The 9,933-nt window shown below is 55.2% G+C and overlaps 1 protein-coding gene across 1 annotated transcript; it reads left to right on the top strand.

Moving 5' to 3' along the window:
- Positions 1-5,434: 5,434 nt before the first annotated feature.
- FZD9 (frizzled class receptor 9) lies at positions 5,435-7,795 on the top strand. The gene has a single exon (XM_017660610.3). The coding sequence runs from the start codon at positions 5,670-5,672 to the stop codon at positions 7,446-7,448; it is 1,779 nt and encodes a 592-aa protein (XP_017516099.3). The 5' UTR covers positions 5,435-5,669; the 3' UTR covers positions 7,449-7,795.
- Positions 7,796-9,933: the final 2,138 nt, after the last annotated feature.

The raw sequence follows: 9,933 nt of genomic DNA, 5'->3' as shown, positions 1-9,933 counted from the left end.
AGTAATTAGGTTTAAGCTCATTTCACATTATATTGCCCAGTTATTATACCTACCAATTATATATGTACCAATTGTTGGCATGTTAGTGTGCTACTTCCCAGTAAGATACTTGTGTTTTAACTGGAAGAGATTCACTGGCTGCATCAATTTCACTGATGATTTCACAAGTATATCCACATGTCAAAATTCATTGAATTGTATACTTTAAATATGTGCAAGTTTATTGTACATCAATAATATACTTCAATAATGCTGTAAAAAAATTTCACATACCCATTGACCCCGCAAGTTCTTCGACTATGCTATAGGAATAAAAACACAAGTTGACAGATGTTTTCTGTAAAGGGCCAAATAGTAAATATTTTCAGCTTTTCAGGCCATGTGGTTTCTGTCAGAACTATTCAACTCTGCCATTGTAGTGTGAAAACAACCATAGAGTCTATGTAAACCAATGAGCATGGCTTTGTTCCAATAAAACTTTATTTACAAAAACAAGCAGTGGGCCAAATCTGGTCTGTGGACCAGATTGTAGATCCCAAACACAGATACATATACCCATGTATCTGCCAGGGGTAATATGGATTGAAATGGAAACCACCTAAATATCTCTCCAAAGTGGGCTAGCTGAATAATTTATAATAAACCTGCATTCCAGAAATCAGAGTAACTATTAAAAAGAATAGGTTGGATCCTGTGTGTTATATGGAAAGACATTCATGACAGATTTCTTTTTTCAAATATCTTATTACGAAAATTTAAAAATATACAGAAAATTTAAACAAAATTTATAATGAGCACCTGAATGCCCACCATGTAGATTCTACCATCAATACTTTACAGCACATATTTTTATCATCTATCTATCCACTGTCCCTGATAGATTATTAAGGGAGAAAAATGAGGCATAAAAATGTACAATATTAATTCCATTTTAGTAAAAGGCTGCACCACGTGTATGTATGGTTGTGAAATCTAGACAAAAGTGTCAAAAGAGATACCTAAACTCTTACTATAGGTCCCATGAGGGCTAGGATTGTAAGAAGAGGAAGAAAGGATTATTTTATTTCTCTGCTCACTTCTAATGTTGAATTAGTTGTGAAAATTATAAAAGCCTTAAAAAGAAAATTTTAAAACATTTCTTTAGCAATAGTGGAACAATCTAGTCCAGCCTTTGACATTCCAGAAAGGGAAATTGAGTCAGAACCAGGGTGTTGAGGAGATGGGCCCGTTCCCTGAGCCCCACCTGAGCATCTTACTCAGCCCTGCCCTGTGCACAGGCGTGTGCATGCACACACAGGAACAACTAGGTCCCTGCGTGTCCTTGTGTGTGCATACACTTAACTTGCCCCTGCCCCCACATCGTGTTGGTGCCCACCTCCATCTTCTCAGGAGCTGGGGTCGTCAGTGTACCTGCTGGGTTCTCTGTCACCACTGACGGCCCCTCCTGAGGAGGGTTCTGGGCACCTGGAGGAGGTGCAGGACCACCCTCCTGGTTCCTGCTTCTCACACAGACACCTCTGTCCTCCAGGGTCCAATCAACACTCCTTCCCAACTTCAGGCCCCACTTGCATTCAGCCTCTTCCAGAAAGATCTAGCTCCCTCCTCCTTTTAGCATTCTTTTCATTCAACAAACATTCATGGAGGCTTATTCCAGGCTAGATGCCACCCAGGAGCTCCCAGGCACACGTGTGGCGGCTGCAAGGCACACAGGGGGCACCAGAGCCATTGGGTTGGGGGGGCTGCCATCCTGGAGGAGGCAATATCAGAGCCACAGAGGGGAAGGGAGGGCAACGTGTGCCTGGTGGGTTTGAGTGGTGGCTACTGTCAGGGAAGAAGTTGGTAAGAAGGGCCTCTGGGAGTGTGGGGGGATAGAGGGGTGGCAGGGGTCACAGGTCAGGGAAATGTCCTTTCCCAATTGTGCAGGGTAATTTGTGTAGCCAAGCGCCCCCAGCAAGGAGTTGTTGAGAGGGGTTCTGTTCCCACCTCCCACCGCCTCTGGCCCCTTCTGCCCAGTGGGGCAGGAATGGGGGTGGGCACTGATGGTAATCTCCCTCCTCCCTGTCCCCTCTGGTCCTCCTCATAGTCTCCCTTTCAGTGAGCCTTCGGGTATTGTTCCACCTTTGTAAAGAGTGGGATCGAGTGACAAAGCCGGGTGGGTGGGCAGGCAGCCGAGAGGCCCCTTCTCTCCCAGGCAGCACCTGCATGGGAGAGGGGCTGTCCCCCGCCACCTCTGGCTTCCCAGGAGCAGCTGTTGCCATGGTGACAGGCCTGGCATCCCACAGCTCCTGGGGCACCCTCCCCCCTATAGCTGACAGACAGGAAAGGCCCTGGGACGCCTCTCCATCTTGGTGGGGAGTCAGGGCACAAAAACCCTGGCTCCCAAGCCAGCCCTCACAGGGGAAAGCCTCTACCACTCCCAGCCAACCCTCCGGTTGCCAGCAGAAGGGGCAGCTCCGGATGCCCTGCCTCCTACAGCCACCTTACATGGGGGTTGGGAGGCAGGGCCACACTCCACAATCATGCATGCACCTAGGCCTCCTTGGGGCAAGAAACAGACAGAAATAAAACGTCCCCGTGGTCCTTGAGCAGCTGCTGGTATTGAGGCAGGGGCACAGATGGAGAGCTAAGAATGTGTGACTGCACAGGGGACAGCGGGTGGGTGAGGACCCTGGGCCCCCAGAACAAAGCCTCCAGCCCCATCCAGGAGAGTTGGGGGAACTGCCCATAGGAGGTGATGCTGGAAGCTATTGTGCCACACAGAGCAGAAGAGGAGGGCCTGTGTCCTGGGCAGATTTGGAGGTGTGACACATGTGGCACTGAGGCTTCCAAGGATGTGTGGTGGCAGGACATAAAGAGATGGGCGTGGGGCTGTGGCTTAGGGACTTCTGCTGCCCTTGCAGAAGCATGAGCTTCACCCTGGATAAGGGAAGCTGCCACTGGCATTTGGGGAAGCTCCATTATCCTTGACCAGGCGATCAAAGCCAGGACCTTTCTTCAAAGGGACACTACTCCTGCGCTACCTCCTTGGGAAGTGCAGCCTCACGTCTCACGGCTCTGGTGGGCTGAGTGTGTGCTATGTGGCAGCACAGCACCGGCTGCACTTCCATAGATGCCCCATCTCTCAGTCCTCTTGGAGAGCCAGAGGCTGATGTACACCCAAGACAGAGCATCTCCCTTTCTTCCTCCCATCCCCGTTCCAGCACAGCAATAAGGGGAGGTGGGCACAAATTACAGCAGCTGTGTTGGTGCCTTCCAACGTGGCTACCAAGTGCCAGGTGATGTGGGCTGAGCTGGGCCAGCCGGGCAGGAGCCCTTCTGCTGGTGGTGACAGGGGTGGAGGCCTGAGCACCCACACTGACTTTGTGAGCTGTGTGATCCCAAGCAAATAGCTTGAGTTTTCTGAGCCTCAATTTCTTGTCTGTAAAATGGTGAAAGAATTCCTTGCAGGACTTTTGTGAGGGTTAACAAGGTCACTGTGTAAAATGCCTGGCCCAGGGCCCACTGGCCCACAGCAGGTCCCTGATTAATCTCTCAGCCCTCCCAGTGCAGGCCTCCATTAGGCATCCCAGAAGCTGCAGGGGGTCAGGCCTATGTTTGGCCCTCATTCAGAGTCTGAGTCTGAGTCTTCCAGGTAACCCTAGGCCAAGGGGTGAGGGGAAATGGAGCAGGAATTGGGGAAGGCAGCCCCCAGGGGAGTCCCAGACCTTGGGTGGCCTGCTAGCTGGCAGCCGGGTTTCACCCCCAGAGTTACCTGGGAACCATGGTGGGAACCTGGCTGGACAGAGGTGGGAGGGCCAAGGGGACTCCAGGCAGCCCCCTATAACCCCAGACCCTCAGAAATGCCTTCCCAACCTGGGGGCCTGTGCGCACTCAGGAGTTGCAGTGTCAGACCTCACTCACTCAGTGTCGTCTGTCACCAGCAGGTGAAGTCAGATCCTTAGGGGCTCACAGTTACCGCGCAGTGCCTTGGTACATGGGGAAGGACAGTGCCTGCCACCTCCCACTGGGACTAAGAACCCAGCATCATCCTGATGGCTCTTGGGAATGGGGTGAACTCCTAAGAAATGCCACAGGATGTCACTGTACGTCACGCTTCTGCTCTGCAGGCACAGGAGGGAGAATGGGGCTTTCCGGGGGGCCTGGCTGGGTGGTGGGGGTATGGACAGCATAGCGAGCTGCAGGCTCCCTGGGCAGAGATGAATTCACAGGGAAAGCCCTGTGTCAAGGGAGCTCAGACAGAGGAGGGGAGGGGGGCAAGGGAAACTGCTAAACTCGAGTCCTCCAGTTGAATACCATATGATTTCACTTAGGTGTGGAACCTAAAAAACAAACAAAACAAAACTCATAGATACAGAGAACAGGCTGGTAGTTACCAGAGGCAGGGTGTGGTGGATGGGGTGAATTGGTGAAAGGAGTCAAGAGATGCAAACTTACAGTCATAAAATAAGTCCTGGGGATGTGATGTACATAAAGCATGGTGATTACAGTCAATAAGAGTGTATTGGGTATTTGAAAGCTGCTAAGAAAGCAAATCTTGGAAGTTCTCATCACAAGGAAAAAGTGTCTGTGTGATGACAGACAGTAACTATTGTGATCATTTTGCCCTGTATGCAAGTATCTAATCATGTCGTACACCTGGAAGTAATATAATGTTCTATGTCAGTTATACTTAATTAAAAAAACAAGTCTTTCAATTCTGTGGGAACAGTTTCTAAGTGGGTCCCAGAGGTGTCATGGGGACACCCTAGAGAGCAGAGCATCCGGGCTAATAGGGTGACAACAGCTCTCTTGAGGGGAACACAACAACTTTGTGAAATGAGAATGGGGTCTGGGGTCAGACAATCGCAGGTGGAACACTTGATGACTCTGTGCCTTGGATATGGCATTCCTCCCGGGGCCTCAGTTTCCCCAGCTGGGTTTCTGGATTGCGGAGAAGAGACAATCAGATAGAGTGTACAACGTGACTGATAAGCAGCACGTGTGTAGCAAATGAATTGTCCATTTTTACAGGATTACCTGCATGTTTTACAGAACAGGAAACTGAGCTTAAAGGGAAGAGACCAAAGTCACATTCAACTAGTGAGGAGGCAGAGGATGCAAGGCTGAGGCGTCCCACGCGTGGGAGCCTTGAAAATGTGGTGCCTGACTGGGGTAAGAAGAGGCGACCCGATAGGGGGACCGTGGGGAGAAGACGCTTCCGGCCGATTGTCCGGTCGTGGGAGAGGTAGGGCAGCAAAGGAAGGGGAAGAACCGAAGGTGCGCGGGCAGACGGAGTCGCACCTGCATCGGGCACAGCTCGACTGAACTCCAGCGGGCACGGGCTCGCAGCTGTGAGACGCGGCTCTTTTAAAGCCCGGTGGGGGCGTGCTCGGCGCGCGGAGACCCTGCCCCTGGGCGTGTCCTCCAGTAGCCCCGCCCCGAGGTTTGTAGCTGAGTCCCGGGAGGCGGCGCCGGCTCTGGCTCCGAGGCCGGTGGAGTGGCCGTGGCAGTGGCTGCTCGGCGGGCTCGGCGCCTCCTCTCCTGCGGCCGGCTTCCTTGCCCGATGCCCACGGCGCCCGGCCGCACCCGGACACACGCGGGCGGCTCAGGGATGGCCCGCGCTTCGCGACGTGGCGGGCGGGCACGGGGGCGCGGGACGACGCGGCCCGAGTGAGCCGGGGCCGCCCGGGATGGCCGTGCCGCCGCTCTGCCGGGTGCTGCTGCTGTGGCAGCTGCTGGCGGCGGGCAGCGCGGCGCTGGAAATCGGCCGCTTCGACCCGGAGCGCGGGCGCGGGCCGGCGCCGTGCCAGGCGGTGGAGATCCCCATGTGCCGCGGCATCGGCTACAACCTAACCCGCATGCCCAACCTGCTGGGCCACACGTCGCAGGGCGAGGCGGCGGCCGAGCTGGCCGAGTTCGCGCCGCTCGTGCAGTACGGCTGCCACAGCCACCTGCGCTTCTTCCTGTGCTCTCTCTACGCGCCCATGTGCACCGACCAGGTCTCGACGCCTATCCCCGCCTGCCGGCCCATGTGCGAGCAGGCGCGCCTGCGCTGCGCGCCCATCATGGAGCAGTTCAACTTCGGCTGGCCGGACTCGCTGGACTGCGCCCGGCTGCCTACGCGCAACGACCCGCACGCGCTCTGCATGGAGGCGCCCGAGAACGCCACGGTCGGCCCCGCAGAGCCCCACAAGGGCCTGGGCATGCTGCCCGTGGCGCCTCGGCCCGCGCGGCCCCCCGGCGATGCTGTCCCGGGCCAGGGTGGTGGCGGCGGTACCTGCGAGAACCCGGAGAAGTTCCAGTACGTGGAGAAGAGTCGCTCGTGCGCGCCACGCTGCGGGCCCGGCATCGAGGTGTTCTGGTCGCGGCGCGACAAGAACTTCGCGCTCGTTTGGATGGCCGTGTGGTCGGCGCTGTGCTTCTTCTCCACAGCCTTCACTGTGCTCACCTTCCTGCTGGAGCCTCAGCGCTTCCAGTACCCCGAGCGCCCCATCATCTTTCTCTCCATGTGCTATAACGTCTACTCGCTGGCCTTTCTCATCCGTGCCGTGGCGGGTGCCCAGAGCGTGGCCTGTGATCAAGAGGCGGGTGTGCTCTACGTGATCCAGGAGGGCCTGGAGAACACGGGCTGCACGCTGGTCTTCCTGCTGCTCTACTATTTCGGCATGGCCAGCTCGCTGTGGTGGGTGGTGCTGACCCTCACCTGGTTCCTGGCGGCTGGCAAGAAATGGGGCCATGAGGCCATTGAGGCCCATGGCAGCTACTTTCACATGGCGGCCTGGGGCCTACCAGCCCTCAAGACCATCGTTATCCTGACCCTGCGCAAGGTGGCCGGGGATGAGCTGACTGGGCTCTGCTACGTGGCCAGCATGGATGAGGCAGCGCTCACTGGCTTTGTGCTGGTGCCCCTCTCCTGCTACCTGGTGCTGGGTACCAGCTTCCTCCTGACTGGCTTTGTGGCCCTCTTCCACATCCGCAAGATCATGAAGACAGGCGGCACCAACACAGAGAAGCTGGAGAAGCTCATGGTCAAGATTGGAGTCTTCTCCATCCTTTACACAGTGCCCGCTACCTGCGTCATCGTCTGCTACGTCTATGAGCGCCTCAACATGGACTTCTGGCGCCTTCGAGCCACAGAGCAACCCTGCTCAGTGGCCACCATACCTGGTGGCCGGAGGGACTGCTCATTGCAAGGAGGCTCAGTGCCCACCGTGGCTGTCTTCATGCTCAAAATCTTCATGTCGCTTGTGGTGGGTATCACCAGCGGCGTTTGGGTATGGAGCTCCAAGACTTTCCAGAGCTGGCAAAGCCTGTGCCACCGCAAGATGACAGCTGGCCGGGCCCGTGCAAAGGCCTGCCGGGTCCCTGGGGGCTATGGCCGTGGCACCCACTGTCACTATAAGACCCCCACAGTGGTCTTGCACATGACTAAGACAGACCCTTCGCTGGAGAACCCCACACACCTCTAGGGACACAGGCCTGCCCAGGGCGGCTGTTGCCCCTTCCCAGCCCCCCTCTGGAGGAGACAGCTGACTAGCAGCTGCCCAGCTGTCAAGGTCAGGCAAGTGAGTGTGAGGGGACCAGGACCGGGGTGGGGAGCCTCTCCTTCAACCTCGCTTGTCAGGACCCAGTGAGGCCCACTACCTTACAACCTAGTGCAGGGGCTGGGCCTGTCTGAGTCCCCCCAGGGTCGCTGGGAGCTTGTGGAGGGGAGGAGTGGCAGAAGGGGGCGTGGCCCAGCAGGGAGTTTATTTAATGATGTAATTTATTGTTGAGTTTCTCTGGAAGCTGTGACTGAAATAAACCCCATATGACATCGATGAGTCCTCTCTGGGCTGGGAAAGGGGAAGGTAAGAAGGTGAGGGTCCTGCCAGGGTCTCCCTTGTGAGCATAGCTGGGGGTAGGGGCCGGGTCTATCCCCTGGCCCCCGTCCTCTGGCTCCTGCCAATCAGGAGGACATCCTTCCTGGACAGCTGTTATTTTGCAGGAGTCCTAGGATCTGCATGTTTTCCCCTCTCACCTGTCTTTGCTCTTTTCAGCAACCTGTTTGCCTTTCTCTGGGCCTAGTCTCCCTGCTTCTTGAAGTGAGACTGGAATGCCTGCCAGGATACTCAAGGACTGCCCTGGGATAACACCCCCACCTCTGGCCCTGGGGAGTCTAGCCTGTTTAGGGGCTGTGGGTAAGACTGCTTTCCTCATTTATGTAGAAAATGAGGCCATCAGCCTGTCTCAAAGTTTCCCTTAAAGGCTCAGGACCTGCTCCCACTGTCCTGTGGGCCCATCCTACTGTCCCTTTGCTGGGCCTGAGAAAATCGCTGGTGTGTCCACCTCACTCCTTTGGGCCCTAGTCAGGGTACCCCACCCCCTCATCTGTCCAGGTGGAGTGGTGATGGGGCTGAATTGAGTTATGGGCAACTTGGTAGCACCGACAAGGGCATGGTGATGGGGAGCCCTTGAATGTAGTGAGAATTGGGCCCTCAGCTCTTGAAGGGCTGATAAGATTTGAGGTACTGAGAGCAGCAGTGAGAAAGGGATGCACATGGCTCCCCTAAGGCAGCTTGCACATTTGTGTACTGGGGGACGGGGCAAAGTACAGAGTGGATGTGTGTGCCAGGGAAGCCCATGGCTGCTGGGATCTGTACCGTCTCTGTCCATTACAAGGTGTGTGTGGCCATTCTGATGGGGATGACCCCCATCAGCTTGGCGTCAGACACCGGGGCCCCATCTTGTCCTCTGCTTTGGCTACTGTGACTCCAGCCAGGTGAGTTTTGGTTACTGTCCCTGTGTGCATAATACACAGAGCCAGCATTCAGTATCACAGCCTAGAGGCCCTAATGGTCCAGACTCATTTTAGAGCCAAGGGGGGGGGGCCAAGGTGGACTGCTTCAGATCAGAAGTAGGGATGAGCCCCCAAGCTCAGGGTGCCTCAGGTCAGAGCGCTGTCCTGCACTGACCACCAGTCTCACAGGGATATGCCAGAAACCAAACGAAGATCGAACAAGCCATGTCAGAGTCCCAGAACGCTCCGTCAGAGTAGAGGAGAGTTAAGGGCTGTTACTCAGCACAAGGGAGAGTACTGACCTCCAAGGGGGTTTTGCAACTCTCCCACCTCTGCTTATATATTTTGTGCCCATGGAATGTCCTCCCCATCTAAATCCTTCCCTTCTCAGAGCAGTCTTTGACCAACAGAGCCAAGTGACCCTAATAACACCTTGTAAGTCCCAATGAGGTTCCTTGACTGAGAGAGAATGAGCTGATTGAAGGTGATGGGCACAATCTGGGAGTCAGGGGACACTGGATTTACAGGCCAGGTTTGTAGGGAACAGAGGTGAAGCTGCTAAGGGCCTGCACTGAGGCAGGGGCAGCAGAGCAAAAGTAGAGGGTTCTGGAGACTGAGGAAGAGAAAAGCAAGTGATGCTTGCATGGGCAAGGGGAAGGGAGGGTGAGTGCCAAGAGGGCACCAGCTCACCCCTATTCCTTGCCAGTCAGTAGATGGGGGGAGGTGTGGTGCTTGGCTATGTCCTGCTCAACGGAAACAGACTGGCTTCCAGGACAACTGGGATGGGGGGAGGAGGAGGAGTGCAGTCAGGACAGGCCCCAAGGGGGCTATGCCTTGAAGCTGGGCTGGTTCACATGGTCCAGGGCTTGCAGGAAGGATAGGTGGGCCTTACCAGCTAAGGCCTCAGCCCTCGAAGACAACTATAGCAAATTCCAAAACCCAGAGAAAAAGAAAAAGAAAACATTAGAGACCTTTTCCAGAAGTCCTCCATTTGATCCTTTTCCTTTTAACAGACAGGGGAAGTGTGTTTGGAGAGTTTGGCTGGCACAAGATCACAAGGTGGGGTGGGGGGGGACTGCAGGTGTTATAACCCAGGGTGGTTTTGTCCAGAGAAACCACACCCACAGCAGAACCACCCTCTTTCCCCAAAAAGGAAATTCCATAGCCAAACAAAG

This window comes from Manis javanica, chromosome 10, assembly GCF_040802235.1.
Source record: "Manis javanica isolate MJ-LG chromosome 10, MJ_LKY, whole genome shotgun sequence".
In the NCBI taxonomy this organism is placed as follows: domain Eukaryota; kingdom Metazoa; phylum Chordata; class Mammalia; order Pholidota; family Manidae; genus Manis; species Manis javanica.
This window is presented reverse-complemented; position numbering and strand designations above follow the sequence as displayed.

Coding starts and splice junctions, on each gene's coding strand:
- FZD9 (XM_017660610.3), top strand. CDS start 5,670: ATGGCCGTGCCGCCGCTCTGCCGGGTGCTGCTGCTGTGGCAGCTGCTG.